The sequence below is a fragment of the Triplophysa rosa genome, linkage group LG12 (assembly GCF_024868665.1).
Source record: "Triplophysa rosa linkage group LG12, Trosa_1v2, whole genome shotgun sequence".
NCBI classification, from domain to species: domain Eukaryota; kingdom Metazoa; phylum Chordata; class Actinopteri; order Cypriniformes; family Nemacheilidae; genus Triplophysa; species Triplophysa rosa.
The window spans coordinates 19,042,252-19,066,684 of record NC_079901.1 but is presented as its reverse complement, the minus strand read 5'-3'; the positions used below and the strand labels follow the sequence as shown (position 1 = coordinate 19,066,684).

General features: G+C 37.1%; 1 protein-coding gene across 5 annotated transcripts; it reads right to left on the bottom strand.

Moving 5' to 3' along the window:
* Positions 1–258: 258 nt before the first annotated feature.
* Positions 259–23,357, bottom strand: bmal2 (basic helix-loop-helix ARNT like 2). Of its 5 annotated transcripts, none has more exons than XM_057347889.1 (19): positions 20,910–22,836; positions 16,398–16,473; positions 13,328–13,457; positions 13,035–13,088; positions 12,903–12,944; positions 11,582–11,739; positions 11,407–11,486; positions 11,159–11,251; positions 10,489–10,606; positions 10,191–10,337; positions 8,794–9,034; positions 8,070–8,176; positions 7,315–7,344; positions 7,055–7,205; positions 6,868–6,935; positions 6,552–6,672; positions 6,331–6,415; positions 6,151–6,235; positions 259–5,325 (listed from the first exon to the last, which is right to left on the bottom strand). In XM_057347889.1, exons 3-19 carry the CDS (start codon positions 13,402–13,404, stop codon positions 5,174–5,176), a joined length of 1,809 nt encoding a protein of 602 aa, XP_057203872.1. In that variant the 5' UTR covers positions 13,405–13,457; positions 16,398–16,473; positions 20,910–22,836; the 3' UTR covers positions 259–5,173. The 5 variants fall into 5 exon arrangements, with proteins under 5 accessions (XP_057203872.1, XP_057203871.1, XP_057203868.1 ...); XM_057347888.1 differs by lacking the exon at positions 20,910–22,836 and adding an exon at positions 16,653–17,781; XM_057347885.1 differs by lacking the exons at positions 16,398–16,473; positions 20,910–22,836 and adding an exon at positions 23,004–23,357 and having other exon boundaries at positions 259–5,322.
* Positions 23,358–24,433: the final 1,076 nt, after the last annotated feature.

The window sequence follows — 24,433 nt, the reverse complement described above, 5'->3', positions numbered from 1 at the left end:
AATTAAAACTCTTCCATCATTTACTCTCCCTCTTGTCCTTTCAACCTGTATGACTTACTTCTGCTGAACACAAAATATATTTTGAAGAACGTTGGTAACCAAATCGCACTGAGAAACTTATAAAAAATATCTTGCGTGTTTCACAGAAGAAAGTGTCATACAGATTTTGAACCACATGAGGGAAAATAAAACCATGCAAACATTCTGTAAATATTGTGATAGTCCAGATTTGTCATACACATGAAAGACACATTTACAAGAAACTAATGTTGTTGTTTATTTAAGATTCTTTTTACATGTCGGTCCGTAGAGACAGATTATCTGCTACAAACCAGACTTGTAGACAGCAGCAGCGATGGCGTCATACAGATGCTCCATAACAAACGGGGGGAGGACACAAGCAGAAAACAAAGGGGGTCATGCAGATCTGCGGCTTAACCCAACGGCTGCTCCCCAAACACGATAAACCATTAACTGACTAAACCCAGTAGATGAACAGTCTTCAGATTCTCTCATCACACACTCAAGACAGACAGAAACAAACTAGAAAAAAAGAACAAGTCTTTGTCTGTCTTATAAGGCAAAAACCTTTATCCGATACCTTCAGGTAACAAACAAGAGTGACGAAGAGAAAGCAAAGGGTACACAAAAAGGCATGCATGCATATTACTGGAACAACATAAAAATCAAGACATTGTTTAGGCTGCACAAATTGAGACTGGAATGAGGACAAGAGTGCGAGAAGACAAGGTCTGTGGTTCTAACCTACAGTACAGTACTTGATGTCTGCCAAGTGCAAATAAAGAATGACACTCCAAACAGAACAGTCACATTCAAAACCAAAACATTATGGAGAGATGCATGAAATGCAGATTCAAATGAAAAAATGACCCCTTTATGGGACCGGCCTGCAGATATGGCACAGCTTGTACAGTTCACTCTTAAAAATAAAAGGTAAATCATCAGACTATAAAGTCACAAACTACATAATATTTAGCTTTGATTGAAAGGATCTTTGGGGAACCAAGAAATCACTTATCACTGAAGAACCCTTTTAGCTTCTTTATTAAGAGTTTTGGGTAGAGCCTGTTCCTGTGCTTAAAGGAACAGTTCACCCAAAAATGAACATTCTGTCATCATTTACTCACTCTCAAGTTGTTACAAATCTGTATACATTTCTTTGTACTGATGAACACAGAGAAGGACATTTGGAGAATGCTTGTAACCAAACAGTTCTTTGCCACCATTGACTACCATGGAAAAATTGCATTATAAATATCTTCGTTCTGTTAAACATATTTTGAAGAATGTAGAAACGCAAACAGTTCTGGGGCCCTTTTGACTACCATTGTAATTTGTCCTACTATGGTAGTCATTGGTGGCCAAGAAGTGTTTGGTTACAAGCATTCTTCCAAATATCTTTCTCTGTGTTCATCACAACAAAGAAATGTATACAGATTTGGGGCGAGTAAATGATGAGAGAATTTTGTTTGTGGGTGAACTGTCCCTTTAAGGCCACAACCGCCCAATCAAAACCAGAATTCTGATCGGCTAGTACATCTAGCCTGCTGTGTGACAAGCCCTTACACGTGAATCCATTAAATTTCAGTCAGGTTTAAGGAAATACCCATTATATGTGTGAATAATGTATTTGTTTGCAAAGCCGTCTGGGATAGGAAAAGGAGGTGATAAAAATCGAAGAGGTGCAGTGTCATCTTGCTGCGTTTTATGCAGTCGGGTAGAGCGGGTTGGTTTCTTCAAGTAAGCTCTCGGAAGCATGTGGCAACACACAAGATGACATGAAGACCTTTTTAAAAGCAGCTCACATCATTGCCACATAATTACACAACGTCTGACAGCACAGGGCAGCTGAGAGTTAAGGGTGCTCAAAATATCTCTGTGGTCAAATTACTTTGGCATATTGGTAAGAATCACACCTTTCTTTGTGCAAGGCCATTGCACTCCTGTGGCACGTCTGCACAATCACAGTAAATCAGTTTAGTAATGCTCATCTTTCAAAAGAAAAAGTTCTGACAAAGCCGTGCTGAAATGTGAATCGGTGAGTTTCCTGGACAAATCAGATGATGGTGTTTTAGAAGAACATGAACAAAAAATACAGAGAAAATCAGTATCTCAGTCATCCTCCAATGCTGAAGTCAGGGAATTATTATTACAAAAAAGGACAATTACAACAAGATCATTTTGCTCATTTGCCAAGGCGTATAATTTTTTTAAGTATGTTTCTAATCAGGTAAAAAAAATCACACATTGTGAATATAAAATCCTGAAAACACGTTATAAGGTCTTCTGTGGTAAGTACAAGAAATATTTCACCAACAAGTGAAAATTCGTCCCTCAGTGGAACACAAATGCAATATATTTTACTTTCCATACAAGCTATTAAGCTCCATAAAGGACAACAAAGATCCATAAAGATACCATAGATAAACCCAATGAATGTATTAGAAGTTTCCTAAAACTTGAAAGCTATAAGGGGAGGGATTCGGACTAACATCTTGAATAATGTGCAAGTTGTACAGAATTCTTCTCATTACACTCTTTTGCTATATGGAAATGAGCAATGCTCTTCCAAGGAACACAAAAAATGTCAGTGTAAAAGTCATTAGCTTAGAACAACGTGAGGGTGACTAAATGACAGATCTCCCCATTTTAGATGCTGTAAAGTATTCTTTACGCAGGATGCCTTAGTGACTAGAGTTAAAATGTGTATTAGCCTACCGCTTGAAGCTAACAGCTTGAAAAATATATCGAATCATCTCTCCTCATCACTATACTGCTTTATCCCAACAAAAAGTGCTTATGTTAGCATTTTGAAGTTCAGTTTAGCAATTTCCCAAATTAGATATTCCCATCTATGAAATGGGATGATGAATTCCCAAGATGCAGAGTTCAGACAACACTCAAAAGAACGAATGACGATGAAATGAACCCCTGAACAAGTCATTAACACCATGTTAACACTATCAGAGCTCAAACAATTGGTTCTTGGCTTATTTTTAATAAAGGATTTCAAGGTTTTTTTCCACGCAGTATAGTTCCCTGAGAAACCCTGCCCTTATTTGTGGCCAACTTAGCGCTTCTGTGAGCCCATCTCATCTCATCCAAACGTTCCTTCTAGGGGTGTAACGATACACTCAGCTCACGATTCGGTACATATCTCGATGCTGGGTTCACGATACGATACACATCTCGATATTTTGAACAAAACTCAAAAATGAAACTGAAACTCAAATAACATTTATTTTCAAAATATTAACAATTTCAGTGTAACTTATTTTGTTGCACATACAACTTAATAAAGAATTTTAACATTTTAAGGCTTAACTGAAATTAGAATTAAGATCAGTGTCAATTTTGACAGCAAATTTTGATTTAGTTTTAGTCATAGTCTTTTGACTAAAATGCAATTTAGTTTTAGTCATCTTAATTTATCATAGTTTTAGTCGATGAAATCTACATTATATTAGTCTACTAAAATCTATCTGGATTAACTCATTTAATTGGTGTAATTAAATGTTCCATACAAAGATTGAACTGTTTCGACATAATTGACTTTACCTTGGAATTAAATTAAACCAGCTCATTACCTTTTTTTGAGTAACTACTGGATATGCATTGTTGTAACACAGAGAATATTAGACCATGAACGACACGTAGCAGTTCATTCAGTCTCATTTTGACTCAATTGACTCGTTCGTTCAGTGAAGGGCGTGTTCATTCAGTACATTCAACCAATGAAACGCTCTGACAGAGCTCACACTCAAGTGCTATTGGCTCGTGTCTCTTTGGAGCTGCGCTGTCTTTGCTCCAGACAGTAATGAATGAGAAAAATCTTTCAAAAAGACATTACATAAACTGTATTACATTTCTTCAATCATGCAGATCACATACTTGTTTTTTAGCATGTCATTCGATCTTTTAATATACAGTACGACTCACTTCATCGCTTCTCTGACCGGAACAGCGCTGGTTTCTTTTGGCTTACTTTATGTGGCATATCACGTTATGCAGCAGCTCACGTTAGCGGATAAATGAACATTGGCATTTAAAAACGTTTGTGTTGCCTTTGTAATGAGTTTCGGGGTGACTCGCCTGCAGTCACGCTTCAAGTTTGCTGTGTTTTAACGGCGATTGTGAAGGAAATTATGACGCTTTGTAAACCACTTGGACACAGATTGTGTCTTGTGCTTCTCTCTGAAGCACACGTGACGCGCTGGCGCAGAGTAGGTAGCGTCTTGACGCTGAACGAATAGAATTAAACATATCGTAAAATATCCCCATCTCTCTACGATGCGCATCGTAACAGTTTTGCATCGCGAAATATCGTAATACGAAGTATCGTTACACCCCTAATTCCTTCACAACAGCAGATCGACATGACTCTATCACACTGTTTGAAGAGCAGCAGGGCAGTCTAAGGGAAATGCACATATTCACACACAGGTTTGTAGACGGAGGAAAAGAAATTGTCAGGCCTAACGGTGATCCTCAATTTTCATGTTTCTAAAGTCTTTCAAGTACTTCTGTTTGACCACAAGCGCTCAGCAATAAAACCACACACTGTTGTTCATTTTAAAACATTGAATTCAAGACGCTTTCTGCTTTAAAACGGTCAAATAACTACCAGGCTTCCCCTGCCAAAGGAGTCACATTTTCTTAAAAAGAAAGAAAAAGAATCCAGCTTTGCTTTAAAGCATCAGTACACAGTTCAAGTGTTGAGTGACTAAGGAAATTGTTTTGAAATCCTGACACCACTGGATCGTTTTTGCCTTATTGGCAGAGGCATGTTTTTCTCAACACGACGAGCCAGGCCAAGTATGTCTCTCCTCGATCCGTGCCAAGGGGACAGAAGTGACCTCAGAGCTGAGATGAAGAAACTGCACACCAGACCAAATAAAACCTGGTCCTGTTGCTTAAGGTATTCAGCTCCGAGAGACCCAAAGAGTCCCTCTTACAAACTCTTGAGTTCCTCCACATTCTGATATTCAAGGGTTAGCCATCAGATGATCTGCCACGCAGTCCAGATGTATTAAAAAATACTAATAAATTAAAAACATAAAAGCAATAGGACAGTCAAAGGCCTGCTGCCCGGTGAAAGTGAATGAATGGTTTGAAATCTCCGGATAAGCTGAAAAAAAAGCTGGAGCTGTGCTCACAGAGACCAGTGCATCTCATCAAAGTCCACAGCCTCACCCAGGTTGGCATCGGTCTCAAGTAAGTTCATAATGACGGCCATGGCTGCCTCATCGGTGCTCAGAGCGCTCAACCCCGGGACCCCCTCCAGATCCAACTGAGAGCTTGCTTCTGAAGGACACGAACAGAAGTAGACAATGAATTATTGTTTTAATGAATTAAAGGAATATGCACATGGTTGCCAAAACCTAAAATTTAAAGGTACTAATTACCTTCATTAACTAATAGCATATGTCTGCTTGTTTGACCGAGTATTTCGAAAATCTGATTTAAAATGAAAATTCTGTAATCATTTACTCGTCATTACAAACCTGTATGACTTTCTTTCTTCTGCAGAACACAAATGAAGATATTTTGAAAAATGTTGTTAGCCAGCACCCATTCACTTGCATTGGTTTTGTGTCCATACAATAGAAGTGAATGGGTGCCGGTGCTGTTCGGTTGCCAATTTTCTTCAAAATATCGTCCTTTTGTGTTCTGCGGGGAAAAGAAAGTCATACAAGTTTGAAATGACATGATGGTGAGTAAATGATGACAGAATTTTTGTTTTTGTGTGAACTATCACTTTAAAAAAGTCAATATTGCTTGTGGCGCAGAAATAATTTGCTTAATTTTTTATTTTGTGTATTACATCATTATTTTGAATAGTTTTATTAAAAACTCATTTTGTAGTTTTCATAACTACATTACTGAATTTAAACGAGCAATTAAAATAGTAATGAGAATAAGAAAGAAAACTTAAGTAAAACATGGTGAGAGCTAGGAACAAAACGGTTAGGAACGACATTATTCAAAATGTATTTTTTCCTGGTGAACTTCAACTCAAACATGTCTGTAAGGTCTAACTGTAATCCACTCACATCACTGCATGGTCTGCCAAATAAAAAAAACTGAAATCAACTTCAACTAAAAATGGCAGAATGACGTAACATCTACCCATGAGATTTTCACCACCCCGTGCTCCCTCCTCCGTGCTCGACTTTCCAGGTATCTCCATGTCTGTTGCTTCCCCGTTTGGCACCTTAAAGCACTAGGAGCACTGTAGTGTCAGAATGGGGCAACAAAGGTCGACACTAGCAAAGCTCATTTTTTAAACATCTTGTTGTGTGGACTTACGTTGCTGCTGGTCTGTGCCAGTGGAGACTTGTCCTGTGGTAAACTGAACGGACTTGTGTTGCCGCTGGATGGTGAGGAGTTCATCCTTAAGCAAACAGTGTGACATCACAAGCCATGTAGGGATTTGGAAAACTACAATTTTTATAACGTTCTAGTCTGTGTTGGACCAACCCATTTCTTGGCTTTATAAGTACAATAAAGGAAAGAAACAGTTGTTTTACCTATTGTAGTCCATTATCTCATTGGCGATTTGGGTCCCTATGGAGCCAGCATAAATCATGGTGCCTGATGCACTGGAGATACCCGGGATGATTGGAACATGCTGGGACTTCTTGGCATCATCTTTGAAGCAAAACAAACAAAATCACATTGGACACACGTGCAGTGTATAATTGTGATTTATACACAAATCAAATGATATTGAAACATACTTTTCTGGCATTTGAGAAATAGATATCTACACAGTAGTAAGGCTATCCCGGAACATTACAAATGTAATGTGCACACCTAGAAGCACAACATATTTACAACACGTACCTTCTGAGGCCTTAGAACTGCTAGGCTGCTCGGCTTTATCCCCTGATCCACCTGGATTACTTTTATCGCTGAGTCAGTTGGGAAAACAGTCCGAAAAGAATCTGTTATCTTAACTGCCGTACAACTCGGGCGTCAGTACAGATTCATTAAAATCATGTAATAGCAAACAAGAGATGCTGGTACTTACGATATAACCGTATTGGTTGACACTATGTATTCTACTTCTTTGGTCCAGGGATTTATAAAACTAAACCACTGACTTTGTAAGGTGACAAAAGAGCCATGTTTCGTTTTAAACTTATAGCAATTTGTCTCGATCTTCTCTTTACTCCGCAGCACTGGAGAGAGACCAAGATGCAAGTTACATGAACAGCATTCTATGTATGAAACAGCATACATATTTACTTGGTTTACCCAAAAATAAATATTGTGTCATTATTTACTCACCCTTGTGTTGTTCCAAACCTATATGACTTTCTTTCTTCCGTGGAACACAAAAGGAGATACAAGGCAGAATGTTACTGACTGACAGCCTCAGTCACCATTCACTTACATTGTACGTATAAAAATGCATCAACATTCTATGAAACTTCTCCTCTTGTTTTTCCCACACAAGAAAGTCATATTGGTTTAAAACAAAATAGGGGTGAGTAAACAACCACAGATTGTTTTTAAATGTGGGGTAACCTAGTCCTTTAAAAGTTATTTAAGCACTTCTAGTTATATTTGGAATGTCATTGAATAGTATTCCATTATGTTCTGTCTAAGGAACTGGCCTTGCCATCAATACAGTAGCTGTTCTATTGTTCTTCAGTAATAAACTAATGAATAATGATGGCCGATGAGGATTTGTGTTCTCTTTACAAATCTCTTTAGAAATCTGCCCAGCATGTTTATACACTCTGTCTTTATATTGTTCACAAAAAAAATAATTCTGTCATAATTTACTCCCTTATGTTGACCTATATGATTTAAAATGAGTAATCAAGCAAACAGCAGCTTGGACTTGAATAAAAGTGAATGGTGACCACAGTTGTCCCTGGTCCACATCCACTTTTATTCAGAAAAAAAAGCATATGGACATTCTGCTGCTGTTTTTGTGTTCTACACAAGAAAGTCATAAAGCGTGAGGGTAAGTAAACAACACAGAATTTATATTTTTTGTGGGTATCATTTTAATGGGAAATAATTTTGAAGTGTACCTTTTCTGTGTCTATCTGCCAAATGTGGCAGGTCGTCCTGATGGAAGAATTCATAGCACGATGTGCCTAGCAGCTCCTGGGGCAAATAACCCAGAACGGTGGTGGCTCTGTGTGGAATGAGTGGAGAATTATTATTCATCATATTTTTCACTTTAAGTTTAAAGGTGATGCTTGTCATTTTTTCCATGTTACAATATTTTCTCATTACTTTATATGCATTGGTTGTCTATTTGACAACCAATAGAAAACTCGCTTTAGAAACCTTGAAAGTTTATGCGAGATACCCTTTTTAAAAGCCATTATTGTTATTAAAAAAAGTTATTGGATAATTTACACTTCAGCTTTATACTCTTCACATTTAACTGCAATAAAGGACTAATTAAATGTAAAAGTATGTTTAATCCGATTCATCAAAATGGTTCCGTTCAAAAGTCTTCAATGTGAAAAACAGCAACACTGGTAAGAGAAATCAGATATTGGCAATGTTTCTTTTACAAAGAATTGCATTGCTGTGCTACAAACATCATAAAACGTGATGTTGGAAGAGAACACAAACAAAAGAGGCTACAACAAATATTGTGGATTTTTTGGTAAATCTGTGAAAAAAAGTGGCCTGATCAGTACAAGCTAAAGAATGTTATGCAAAACATCAAAGTCTCCCAATAACTAACATACAGTTTGAAAAGAACATACTGCAGTCTGCTGAAATCAAGAGTCAACATACCGTTGATCCACAAAGGTGAATTTGCCATCCATGGCATAGCGGGTGACAAATTCGGTTGGCTTGACCTTGATCTCGCCATTGGCCTGAGGGAGGGTGTGGGGGTGCACACGGCCAACCGCGACCAAGCAGCTAAAGTAGGCGCTGTCTTTGTCCGCCTCTGCCTCTCCCTCTGTGCCAAGCTGGCGTGTGGGCCAGGTGCGCATGTAGCCCGTGCAGTGCACAGTACAGTACCGCTGCGACTCTGTTGGGGCAGACAGTCAATCACATGGCGTCAAACTAGAGTCAATTTACAATGCCAAATGTTCCACTATGTGTTGAAGATGAAGAGAAAGGTGTGCATTTTCTCCCTTTGAGATTTGCAAGATTAAATATAAAAAACATGAGCTGAAGGAAACGGACCAATTATTTTAAATATGTTTTTAAATCCAAAATTGAGGTAATTGTGAAATGTGGTTAAGCTTAAATGTAAAACAAAATTTGAGTTCTAATAGTGGGTTAAGAATATGGAAAAGGTACATATCCGTAAAATGTTTTTGTTTAGTATGCATGTTGAAGTTGCAATCCTTAACATTTTCCAAAATGAAAGCCTGCATACCTACTCCACTAGACACATACTTTCTTTCTCTAAAGTCTGGAACCACAGGTGCATAAACATACTTGATATTTGTCTTGCCTCCAGACCACCAGAGGGCACCATGGAATGAAAGAGATTACAAAGCTGTCACAAAAACCCATAGGGCCTTGGTAAGAAGGGATAAAATGTTTACCGTTCATTGATACCATCTGGTCGTCTAAAGCAAACAATAGACGGTATCGGACGACCGCGCCTGGCCCGAAGTTAACTTCCGGTCTGTGTTTGTTTATTGGTCTGGCTAATGGCTAATAATAGAACGATTTATAATTAATTTAATTCATATTCATATTAATTAAATTATTATTTTAATGAATAATAATTGCATAACTTTTGCATTTGAAGAAGCCTTATGGTACATTGACATCTAGCGGTTGAACTTGGTATCACAGTCTAAATTTAAAATATTGGAGAGACAAGTTAAGCCAAGCAACGGTTCTTCTTGCTTTCTTTTGTTTCGGAATTATCATAAATAAAATGCAAGAACTCTATTCTTTGTGTGTGGCGGAAGTTACGTTCATGCCACAAAAGCACGCAGTAATGTTTATTTATGTTGTTGCTTTGAAACATTTCACCTTTATTTAATTTCTTGCTCCTTAATTTACATTTCTTCTAAACACCAAAGTGGAGCAACAGGTTTCATTGTATTAGCCAAAGACAACTAATTCTTGTTCGATTCACTTAATATCACCATTGGTGAACAGAAACAGGTTTACGAACAAGAAATTCAAAATTATAAGAGACTTACTGTGTTGATGTTACTGACCTTTCTTTTTTGAGCCAGCAGCCTGAAAACCCTTCTCCTCTTTGACGGTAACTTTGTTGTACTTCATTCGACAGAAGAAGGAACGCCGCGCCCCGGAGCAGAGCCGAGCAACACTGACAGGAAGCTCAGCCTGCACCTGTAACCCAGCTACACACACACACACACACACACAGTTAATGTAAAACAGAGGGTGGCCGTGGATATACACTTATTCACATTCACTAAGCAGATCCAAGATTTGCATTCACAAAACGGTTAATTAGCATGTCACACAACAGTTAAATATGCCACACAATACTTTTGGCGTCTATGAGGCGCTCTCGCGGGTAGAGCTCAGATGCGGACAGCTGTTCCTTTACTTTCCCAATATCCTTGGGGTGAACGTAATCAAAAAGGCTCTGTCCGATCAACTCCGTCTGTGGAGATAAACGATCGGATGAGCCACATGCCCACTGCTTACTCATATGCTGTCATTAGCTGAATCATTTATCATCAGGAAACAATCAAATGTTTTTTTTAAAACATTAAAATACACTGTCTGCAGATCAAAAGAGTTGCTTGAAATTACTCTCAAATACTAGTCAAAGGGTAACTACTTTCAAATTTTTTTTTTTTTTAAATAGTCAAATGGTAAGTATTTTCAAGACATTGTTTTATTTTGTTTAAAAAGTATCACTTAAAGGGATAGTTCACCCAAAAATATAAACGCTTTCATTTACTCATTTCAAACCTGTATGACTTTCTTTCTGCTGCAGAACACAAACGAAGATATTTTGAAGAATGTTGGTAACCGAACAACACTGGGCCCCACTAACTTTGTATGGACACAAAACCACTGAGACATTTCTCAAAGTATCTTCTTTGAAGAAAAGAGTCATATACAGTAATTGGGCGTCATGAGGGTAAATATATATATATATATTTATTTTGGGTGAACTATCCCTTTAAGTATAGTCAAACTCTCCTACCCGACTGTAGTTGAGGATTTTAGAAACCGACTCCGAGACGAAGACTATTTTTCCACGGTCACAGCCAACCACAAAGAGAAATCCATCTGCAGCCTGGACAAAGAAGGAAGTCATTTAGAATTGATTTGGTAATTCCACAAGACACAGTCAAAATGACCTATTTATATGAAATACATTATTTATATTCACACAGCTCATAAATTCGCCTTAATTTCCCCCAAAAAATACTACAGTACAAGTACATTTACCCTCAGAACAAGGTGTTTCAGCTCATCATCAGGAAGGAACGCAGGTTTGTAATTGGCTTCTGCAAAGGAGCTGGTCGCCCCTGAAAAACATTATATTTAACAACATCCGTCACAGTTTAGCATCAAAAGGTATGCTTGACTAGTCCATGCTAGCAGTAAAGACAGTAACAGGTACCTTTGAGCGATTTGAGATGCTGGACAGCCATTCGTAACACAGTGAGTTTGTCAAGCTTGCGGGACATGGGGTTACAGGTGGGAATCATCGCCGCCAACTCGTCGATCAGGTTATTCATCTTATCTCGTCGTCGTTTCTCTATTTGACTGTGAGGTTCCCTACAATTCCCAATGAGACTTTTTTGATTTTTCAAATCAACACAAAATGTGTTAAAAATGAACATCATTTTGTGAGTGTAAAAATTGTGTACAATTAAACTTTCTGCTGAGTTTGACCGTATATAATAATAAAAAAAACGTACAAACGTATTGATAAATAATAATGTCTGGTTTCACTAAGGAGCTTGTATGTTTGTTTACAAGGTATGAATATACACAATACACTTTAGGGTTGCACGGTGTACCAGCATCGCGATGCTAAAGTTTCAAAATACCCGCGATGCCTCTCTATTTTTGAAACGGTAGTATCGTAGTACCGTAGTTAATGTTGCATATGCGCATTGATATTTATTTGAACACTTGCATCTGCCTTTTTGCGGTGTTTATCTCCAAAATGAATGTGTGTTTTGAATGTCTCGGACGAGTTAAAGATTCAAATTGGCGATTTGAACGAGTTGGTTAAATGATTCACTAACTCTGTGGAAAATTGACGCCACCTACTGGCCGTTTTAGTTCTGCATTTAAAGTAAGCCTAATATTTCCTTTTATAAAGACTGCTGTATCAATTAAATTTGTCCAACATTTGAATTAGTTCCTACGTGAAAAATGATCTAGTGTACTTTAGTATTTACTACAGTAAACTACTAAAACTCATAGATACTAGTGTTTTTGAGTCTTATCATAGTAAATATTTAAGTATACTACAGTATTTATAGTATTTGCAAATGACTAAATGTAAATGTATTTGCTACAATTTATCCAATTACTACAGTTAATACAACAACATATTCTAGTGCAAAGTATAATACAGTTTACTATAGTAAATACAAAATGTTTAATCTAAATCTGTGTTTTTTGTATAGATTTGAATTATATGGCACAGCATCGTGATACTACTTAGTATCGAGATACTTCAGTTGGTATAGTATCGTAAGACATGTTTATGGCACTGTGACAACCCTAATACACTTAATATAGTAATATACCTAATACTGTAAAAATTACTAGGAAAATAATTCTCAACTTTATTAATCTGAATTTGTACAAACCCACATAATAAGGACATTACTTTTTTATAGTTTTAATGACTATAGAAACTAAATCAGGCAGCCTTAACTCAAAGTGATAGTTATCCACAAATAAAAACTAGCATACATAAGTACCTGATACATTTAATTTTTAGTTGCTGGTCATCTCCTTCCGATCTGAAATGGAACAATGAACAACGTTAAAAATAATGAATACAGTCATGAATCTGAAGAGCCGTTTTGAGTTGTTGATAATGGGCACAGTACCTGCCCCGATCCTCCTCCATATCCTCATCTAGATTCGATGCAGATTTTGTCTCCCTGGAAACAAAGTGGCGAGATGATTAAAGTGACACATAAAATGCTGCAGTGATTCTAAGCTTGCACTATACACAAACCACACACACTTCTCTTTCCACTGCATCTGAACTCATTCAGAAAACTGAGATGGGGAATTCAGGCCAAACGAGAGGACATTAGTCATACAATGAGACTATAAAAATCTCTTCATAATCACACATGTACATTATCACTACATTTTTGTATATAAATATACTTACTGGATGTCCATGCTGCCTTTCCTCTTTCTGGGTAGCTCCATGCCAGAGGCCATGCCAGCGGCTGAGGCGGGGGTCATCAAACCAGACAGAGAGACAGAGAGACCCTGAGGTTCTTCCTCTAATGCATCTCCTGCCAAAGACGGAGGAAGGAAATCATTTTAGCAAAAGGAAGATACCAAAGCACAACTTCAACAAGAGAGCACACCACTGTCCGATGACGTACTATATTTTGGAACCAGGGCACAGTGGAATTGATTTTATAACAGACATCTAAAGAATCAGACCATCTGTAATTGGTGCACAAACAATCTAAGATTTTTTTTGTGAATTCAGAGTGATACTTTTTGTTACACTTTATGTTTTTAGTGTAATCTTAAAACCCAGAAACCCAGTTTACACTGGGTTCTTGGAGGTGAAGCGACACAGAAAAGTCTACGTAAAGATGTTGCATTGAGGTTGGGTTCGACCAAGCACAACACAGGCAACCTACTTCAACATCGCAAAACACACAGCGTGCATTCGTTTTTCCAGATGTATTTGTTGAAACAGACAGTGTGGCATATGTGACTAAAATTTTATATACAGTCTTTAGCTTCCTGTACAAATAAGACTTAAAAAAAAAAGAAAGGATATTATACATTTTGCTGATTTAAATATACCAGGGAGGTAATACTATCTAGCCAACATTACATTTAGCTGCATTATAATTATATGAAGAGTTTGGTTCCAAAAGTATGTTTTTTATTGTGCATTACAATTCATATCAATCAAACTGCAGTTGGTTTGTTTTGATTTAAGCCATAATAACTCAACACAATAAAACAAGAAAAACATGATTTCTAGGGATCAGACCATCTGTAATTGGTGCACAAACAACGATACACTCAGCTCACGATTCGGTACATATCTCGATGCTGGGTTCATGATACACATCTCGATATTTTGAACAAAATTCAAAAATGAAACTGAAATTCAAATAACATTTACTTTCAAAATATTAACATTTTCAGTAACTTATTTTGTTGCACATACAACTTAATAAAGAATTTTAACATTTTAAGGCTTAACTGAAATTAGAATTATGATCAGTGTCAATTTTGACAGCAAATTTTGATTTAGTTTTAGTCAGTCTTTTGACTAAAGTGCAATTTAGTTTTAGTCATCCCAATTTATCATAGTTTTAGTCTATTTTTAGTCGACGAAATCTACATTATATTAGTCTACTAAAATCTATCTGGTGTAATTAAATGTTCCATACAAAGATTTAACTGTTTCGACACAATTTACTTTACCTTGGAATTAAATTAAACCAGCTCATTACCTTTATTTTTCAGAAAAGTTGAGTAACTACTGGATATGCATTGTTGTAACAGAGAATATTAGACCATGAACGACACGTAGCAGTTCATTCAATCTCATTTTGACTCGTTCGTTTAGTGAAGGGCGTGTTCATTCAGTACATTCAACCAATGAAACGCTCTGACAGAGCTCACACTCAAGTGCTATTGGCTCGTGTCTCTTTGAAGCTGCGCTGTCTTTGCTCCAGACAGTAATGAATGAGAAAAATCTTTCAAAAAGACATATTACATAAACTGTATTACATTTCTTCAATCATGCAGATCACATACTTGTTTTTTAGCATGTCATTCGATCTTTTAATATACAGTACGACTCACTTCATCGCTTCTCTGACCGGAACAGCGCTGGTTCCTTTTGGCTTACTTTATGTGGCATATCACGTTATGCAGCAGCTCACGTTAGCGGATAAATGAACATTGGCATTTAAAAACGTTTGTGTTGCCTTTGTAATGAGTTTCGGGGTGACTCGCTTGCAGTCACGCTTCAAGTTTGCTGTGTTTTAACGGCGATTGTGAAGGAAATGATGACGCTTTGTAAACCACTTGGAGACACAGATTGTGTTTTGTGCTTCTCTCTCTACCGCATATGTGAGATAAGCACACGTGACGCGCTGGCGCAGAGTAGGTAGCGTCTTGACGCTGAACGAATAGAATTAAACATATCGTAAAATATCCCCGATTCGCATCGTAACATTTTTGCATCGCGAAATATCGTAATACGAAGTATCGTTACACCCCTAATAAAAAACATGATTTTTTATTAAAAAAACGGCGTTATCTCATTTTGGAACCAAACTCTTCATATGTAGTTTCAATTAAGAAATCATAAAAACAGGAAAATTATAAAATATATAGAATGCTTTTTTTTAAATAAAAATTTGATTAAAATGTACATTGCCAAGACTAAGTGACAACTGTCTGTAGGTTTGTAATCAAGACTATCGATATTCATAGTGCTATTGTGTATGTTTTTTATAAGATGTACTAATTGTAAAAAAATCTGTTTGTAAAATTGTAATCAGTTTATAAATATAAAGATGACTTCTGATAACAACTACATCAAATTAAACTATTTTAAAAAACGCTATTTTAGGTTTTTAATTTGCTATTAAAGCAAATTATAAACGGCATAAATTAGGTTATCAGTATCCTACTAGTTAAAATGTAACAATACAAATGTAATGGTGCATATATATATAATACTATGCTAAAAAAAAAGAATTGTAAAAATGTTGGCAGAGCAAGTATAAATTTGTACCACTGGCCCAACAGACTATAACAGAAAATATTTTTTTTAAATGTAAAGCCCTGATTCCAAACACTCACTTTAAAAGCATTTACATCTGCAACAAAACAGTGACGGATATGTGAAAAAAATAAAGCCTCGGCTCTCGTTACAAAAATGTGACAACTCAAGAAAGCAGTGTTTACATTACATTGTTAAATTTGTTAAAACAGAAGCACACTGAACAAGCCACTAGAAAACCGAGAAAGGTATTTTACACACCAGGATAATGGAGAAACATAGGTGCGTCGATCAGATTTTGCCTGAACTGTTCATAACCTTTCCTCAATAAAAACGGTTTAATGTGTTTACCTGACCTTACACGCTGAGGAAACATTGGAAAAAGATTGCACACGTAAATACTTTTTCTTCATTACATACAACCTTAGTGCTTTTCAATTTCTATACAAAATTGAGTTTCACTTACTTTTACAACTGAACTTGAGTTTAGGCAGGTCAACGTTTTCATTCTTGGTTTCGAAAGCTTCTCCCGCCAGCAAGAGCTACAATTACACCACATTTGCCATCTGTTATTACCATTAAGCGCTACATCCCATAATCCATTCATAAAGTCCACGAGAAGAGCATCTTATTCATAATCAAGCTTTTACAGCACGGTCTGTTTTCCCGCCAGCTTCACCTGCTGCTTTAAGCCAAGATCAACAGACACACTCCACCTCACCTGGTCATGAACCGCATCTACATGTCCTTGTATTGGCCAACGAACACGTGCAGGTGCCGGGTGTGTGTGTGTGTTGCTACACTGTCACCAGGTTTAAGCGACAATGGAAAGGGCCAGGCCAAACACAGCTTGTGCCCCTGGCTCCTATATTTAACACCGCTTTGCAGGCCCAGTGACCTAAATAGTCGTTAACAGATCGGCAACAACCTGATTTTTAATCCCGTTTACTGGAGTGAAGATCTGCCGCAGGATTATTTGGTTTTATGAGGGCTGTAGGATAGACACGCCCAATGGCAAGTTGTCTTTCACTTGCTCACGATACTTGACCTCGACCTCCAGTGACTTGCGATGACATGCTAGCAACCATGACGGTTGTGTGACGTCATTCAGACAAGAGAAAGGCAAACTCACTATTCACGCTGATGTCACTAGCCATCGGGCCAGTTAACCCGCATGCAGGTATACAGTTATAGAAACTACATGTGATGATGAGCAAAGAGGGCATCATCACATGAACATCAGTTCACATTACTAATGTACAGAGATGTGTATGTGTAACTGAATCAAATGTACACACTTTGTTAAGGAGTGTTTATTGACCCCTAATGATGGTTTGATCCACTAGTTTTGGGTGGGAAGTGTAAGTGTGTATAAGTGCGGGTGAGATAAAGGAAGGAAAGGTTGGTTAAGCGTGGATGTGTGGCGAGAGAAAGACCCACGCCCGCAAATGTCTTTGTTAATGTCGAGGCTAGCGTGATGCCTGGTTTTGCTGCTCACAGCATGTGTTTTTTTTCAATGTTTGTATAGTCAGTTTAAACTATTTTTGTTATGTTTTTTCTTTTCTTTATTCTTATTTTGGGTAAAGTGTGTGGATTCACGTGTGACGAGACAGCTATCCAAAATAAAATCACTTGGACTGAAATAAGTTCCCACTTTGTGCTGCGTTTTTGTCCTCTCCCAGGCCTCACGGCAGGAAGACTATTCTGATTGTCTGTAACAACTGACCGTCCGACTAAAAATGGCGGCGACAATCTGACACTACAATTTCCAGTTTAATGGGTGTGTTTCACGGTCAGAACCCTAGGCAGTTTCCGGTTGGGTAGACTTAAAGCAGAGAGAAATTTACTGTACTGCTGTACATTGCGGCACACAGCAGTGGTATATAGAAGTGCTGTTCTACCATATTTGAAATTATACTTTCATAAGTTAACATTTCGTTATAACATTCAAATACAGTAGAACGCCACTTCTATATACCACTGCTGTGCGCCGCAATGTACTACAGCGTCTGCTAAATGTAACTATTTTCTCATTTTCCATTTCTCTTTGCTTTAAGTCTCCTCAACCGGAAACTGCCTAGGGTTCTGACCCTGAAACGCGGACGTCACGCATGCATAGAGCCCAATCAGCCCATTATACATTTTAAATGCTGATTCACACCCACACATTGCACAATGGTCCCTCAATCTCCTAAAGACAAAACACAAACGTAAGTAAACAACTTGAAAAATTGTGTATGCTTGCACGGGGGAGAAAAATATCATGTCATAAGGTGACCTATTTAATCATCATACGTTGCGCTGTTACCATAGAGCTGCACGAGAAACATGCCCAAACTCGATTTAATTTACGTCAAACGCTGTGCAAGAAACGTGACTACAGTACATAAAAGTAGGTCAGCAATTCCATTGACTGAAATTGAACGTTGGCACGGTTTTGGCACCACACCTGGGTAGTATTTTAAAAGACCTGCATTCCATCAACTGTAAATTAAACCAGTTTAATGCTGGACAAACAAGTAACCAATATGGCGAAAGAAGGGATGGTCCACTGGCCCCAGGCCAGTGTGAGCCTGCATTGAGTTACATTTGCCTGCGATTTGTGATAGTGTGGGGGCATCACTAAAGGCTGGGTTGCAAATCATTAATAATCATATGCCATAGTATCCAGCAAACGTTGGATTATGAATTTATAGCTGGATTATACACTATAGCAGCACCATTATGTATACAAAGTATTCTTGCAAATTAGAAGCTAATAAATTATTTGTTGCAAATTTATGCTTGCTTTGCTTATTTTTTTTCAGAAAAAATTGTATAGGCTGTATACAAGCACAAATCTAGATACTGGTCTGACTGGGTCGGCATTAAAAATATATATATTTTGAAAAAGGTTTTGCACTGTTTTAATTTTAGGAAAGTAGGGAGTGCGACAAATTTATTTTCATGTATCCCTTTCTAGTCATATTTATGATCAAACAGGCATTTAGGGAGTAACTCTGACGTTTTTATTTTGTTTAGGTTAAAAGGGTACCTGTTACGTTTTTGGGTTTTGTTTGAAATGTCCTCTTCCAAAATAAGCAACAGCATACATTTAAAATGACTCACATCTCTCATATTATGTTTATACATTGTTTGAACAGAAAAGCAAGCATTGCAGCTAACGAAGTGACATCAAACAAACTACTAATACTAATGAAGATATTATCTTATTAAAACACAACAACAACAACTCTTCCCAACACTACATTGTCAGTATTGTACATTAACAGACCAACCCTGTTCAAGCATCTTGAATATAACTCACTGTTTAACATTATCCATTTTATCATATTGGAAATCTATACGTTTCGTTTCAGTTTGACAGAATTTTGTTATATCTATACTACAACAATCTGAAGGGTAGGATGTACGAAGTAAAAAAAACCAGTCCCAAATACTTCCCCAGTTATGCAGACATGACCTCATTTCTCAAACACAATACAACAGTGCCTTGCCTTCATGGTTGTCATTTTTTCTATTGACTGATTAGTAAAAAACCTAATTATGACTATTTTGATAATTGGGTCATTTTAATTGGATGACTAATCAGGAAAAACAGAAATCTGTCACTTTTTAACACTCCTAAAGAATACAAATAAAATGTTAAGAAATGATACATTTCTGTTTTTCCTTTTAATAATTCTTTTGTAAATATCTCAAAGCTCGGAACATGTATTCTAATGCTTTAAAATACAAGGCTTTTAAATATTGCTGACTTTTCCTCCCATAAAAGTCTTGTTAATTTACTTTTTAACCTCCTAATGTATAATCTGTCACAATGAACTTTTGGGTAAAGGTTCTAAGTGTGTCCAACTTAATTTCTAGCCACAGAAGACGTACACAGCCATATTCTAAAAAATAAATCTGTCATTGCATATGTGCTCAAGACTTAGACTGCCCTGCTGCTCTTCAAACAGCTAATGGAACACACGATACAATGATTTAAAAAAAATGCAATCTTAAGTGATCAGCATAACAATTTAATCTTTATAATACACGGTTCCCTCTTCCCACTGGTCTACATGCAAACATATACTGTACAACAACTGACTGTTTCCATTGAGATTCTCACAAATGAAACACAAAAATCTTGTGGAATTCTATTTAAAAAATAAATTCTATATGAATGGAATTTAAATATGGTAAACATCTTCATGAAGTTATACATATTTATTATATTTGAGAGGGAATACAGACACATAACATGACACATGAGATCATGAGATCAATTTTAATGTTACTCTTCAGAAACAGTCATGCAGATGCAATCCAGTGTTTTAATATAAATAATAATAAACATCCAAGTAATGAATAAAACACAGGACAATTAATTAATTAAACGCCCTGCTTTATGCAAATAATTAATTTGATTAAAATAAATAAATGTAATAATTCACAACGCCTTAAAATAAATCATCTTGTGCTATGTTTTTGCAACATAATTTCATTAAAGTGCAAATCTCTAAAATCATAAATAGTAACAATTTACAGTACGATTGTATATGTTAACATTAGTAAATGCATTAACTAACAATTATGAACTTACAATGAGCAATATAAGCATTTATTAGTCTTTGGTAATGTTGGTTAATGTCGATAGAAATGTGTTAGTTTATTGTGTGTTAACAGTTACAAATTATATACATATTTAACACGCACCATTAAATGTTGAAATTACCATCAATATTAAAATATTCTGTACATTTTTCATGGTTATCTATTCTATTAACTAATGTTAACAAAAACAACCACACTGTGTGTGCTACCTCATAAGGTTTCCAGGGCTCTTTCTGAACAACGGAATTTCCCAGGATTTGTATTTATTTGTACGATATGCCAATCCGAATATATCACATAGGCTTAGGCCTTTAATAAATTACTGACAAATATTACTGATAAATAAAAACACTGAATCTTTAACTCTACGGCCAGTTACCTTAGAGACATACTTTCCATATGAGACCCTACATTCCAGTCACGTTTTCACTGTTAGGAAAGAGGAGGGGGTCTGCCACAAGAGAAACCAAGCTGACAGACGAGTTACGTTAAAACAGTTTAATAAGAATAAAAGGCAGGGTTGTGAACTTCCGATGCTTTAGTGCTACAGATTGTGTCAAGCCTTGTTGTGTAAATGATCAGTGATTGAAGAGAGAAAGCAACTCATGATGAAGAGGTGGGCATCACAGCCGTGTCCTACAAGTGTGCCGAGTTTGACCTACATATTACACAACAGTCACGTTACAAGGTTCGAAACACACACTGAAAACAAGCCATCAAGCACAACTATATGACCTCACAACACTAATGATTCATATATACCTCACAAGACAGTTTCTCTCATTACAGATGGGACAAAGTCCACTGAGAAAATGCATGTGTGCCAGAAAGTGTATCTGTGTGACCAACAATTCAAATCTTAACATTTTACATACCTTTCCATTAATACATTGTTTAAGAAAATGAGTTTGAATAAATTTAATAAACCAAATATAGAAAAACTTTTTTGGGCTATCTGGCGCTATTTGACCAATTAAATAATTTCGAAGCACTCGCGTCAGATAAGTTATGCATTTTCTTTTAGACTACTGTCAGTAATAACAGTTTCAGCCACAAAGTCAGACATCAGAAGACTACAGAGGACGGTTTGGACTGCTGAGAAGATCATTGGTGCTCCCCTGCCCACCCTCCAAGAACTCTATACATCCAGAGTGAGGAAAAGGGCTCAGAAAATCACCCTGGATCTCTCACATCCAAGCCATCATCTCTTCACAATGCTGCCGTCTGGTCGGCGCTACAGAGCACTAAAACAACCAGACACAAAAACAGCTTCTTCTCTCAGGCCATCTACCTCTTGAACAGTTAAATGTTTTTTACCCATCGTGAAATGAATAACTCTGTGCAATAATAATTAAGTGCAATATTAATTATATCCTCCAGATAATACACTATCTATTATTTATACAACTTTTTTTCTGTAAATTATATTTAATTCTGCTGTATATAGAACATACATTGTACTACAACAGTCTATTCTTATTTTTTACATGTACATATTTAGATACAAGCATAGCTTTACTCTCTATATCTTTATCTTATGTTTATTGTATTGCATTTCTTTTTTTTTATACCCATAGGCCCTTATTTAAATCATCTGTGTACTGTATTCTATTGTGTTATGGTCTCTGTGTACTGCTGTTGCTGTTTCTGTGTACTGGATGCTCCTGTCACCAAAACAAATTCCTTGTATGTGCAAACATACTTGGCAATAAAGCTCTTTCTGATTCTGATAACCGATCAACAAACAAATAAAAAAGGATTAAAAACATTGAATTTCAAATACTAGCTCTGGGTAAATTATTGTCATATACGCACAATACACTGCACATATTATAAATATAAACGAATATTTGTCTTATTTTCTGGATCAGACACTCATACACATTATGCCCCGCTTTTTTTTTTTTTTACCGTGCAGAGGTTTTTAAAAAACAACACAACATTGAGTTGGCAATATGGAAACCAGCAATATATAAACCGCACTTTTCCCTCCACATGTAAACGAAAGCTGTCAAAAAGGACCACTGGCAAGCGAAGAAACCCGTATGACTACATTTGAGACATAAAATCGAGTTAGCATAGCCACTGCAGACCTAATGTGACGGCAGTCAACCTGCCAAGGCCTCGCAAAATAACTACGGCACAAGATACTAGACTTAAAAACGGGCTTCTCCGTCACATAACAACAAAATGTAACCAGCGCAATACTGTTTTGTAGCGTTAAAACCCAAAGTGTGGCACTGTGTGTCGTTTTTCAGAGCACTCGTCCAACGCGCTTCTGCTTCGTCTTGCTTGAGTTCGCTCTACTGAACTACTGACCTAGTTTCTCTGCGAACGCGGGTGCGCAAACCAATCAGCGGGGAACACCGCGAGCTCCCCTCTCCTCCGCACAGCACCGCAATATCTCTACGTTTAAAGCACGCAATAAAACACACGAGCAGCCCCGTCCGGTGTTTTTAAATAGGCGAATTACCCGTCTTTTCCCACGACGCTCCGTCACCGCCGCCAGCCGCTGTATTCCTCGCCGACATGGCTGGAGCCGGTACGCCGGGGCCCTGGACTCCGATGCTGCATGTGGAGAAGGAAGGCGGTAGTAGATATTTGCAAAGGGGTAAGAGAATGAGGCGAAGGTGGGGGTCGGGCGGCGTTGCCTGTGTAATTGATTTATTTTTTTTCTTTACAACTAAGTTAAGTGGGAGGGTGGGCTGAGCGTAGAAACGTGCAGGGAGAGACACGATCGAATCAGGACAGTGGTTGAAATCCCGGAAAACGCGGAAGAGGACGGCGCAGAATCTCCTCCTACCGTTATCAACGCCGCCTTCTCTTCTGTCAGGTCCCTCACGTTACTAACCTAGTAAGTCACGCGATACATTATGCAAGCCGAGAAAAATGCGGTCACGGATGCGATGGGGGTATGCGGGACTGAACTGAACCGAGTCGAGGAGGCATGGCAACACTGAATCATCTTTTAGAATGCAATATGTAACGTGATCATATCGTAAATGGTACTTTTTAATGTTTACATAACATTCAGTTATTCATGCACCATAATATTTATATTTATATTTAGAGAGTTTTTTTTTGTCATTTTGTGTGTCACATTAGGACGCAGGGTTGTAGCGTTATACAGCCTAACATTCGGTGTTGGGGTAAGTTTAAAACCGCGTAAAAGGATAAATGTGTAGGCTACGCCGAAATTATCCTATTGTGTGAAATTTTCATGTGAAATTTCTACATTTAGAAGAAATTGAGATACACACAATAACTTAATTATTTATAACACAATAAAGAGTTTAGAGAACCGTTTGTTTTTGTTTAGCTGATCTTGTTTTAATCCTTTTCTATATGATCTTTTCTTAACTGTTTGTGATCAATACAAATAGGCCTACCTGTCATAAATGTATCGAAATATACATTATATTAAGTAAATATTTTTGTATGTCTTGTATGTTTTGTTAGGCTTTTAAAATCTAGGACAAATAGGTGTTTATTATTTGAATGGTTGTGTTTTTTACAGCTAAACTGGACAAACCCCATTTTAATGTACAGCACCTAATGTTTACTTTTTCAAGCTTATTTGCATTTTCATATTATTTTCGAAAATACATGACAAACTATACTGTAGGCCCACATCTAGCTGATTTGTCCAGTTAAGATACATAATAAAGATGCTTCAAAAGTGACATTGGTTCATGCTTTTATTTTATTCATCACTGTGAGTTAATGTTGCTAAACATAAATGACTTATAGAAAAAATGTAAATAAAACGCAGAAATACAGTAGAATACAAATGTCAAAAATACCGCGTTTAACATTTTTATACAACTTTCAGGCACCAGCGACGACTGGTGGACAAACATTGCGGGTCTAAACTATCTATTTTGATCACAATATGACAGATTG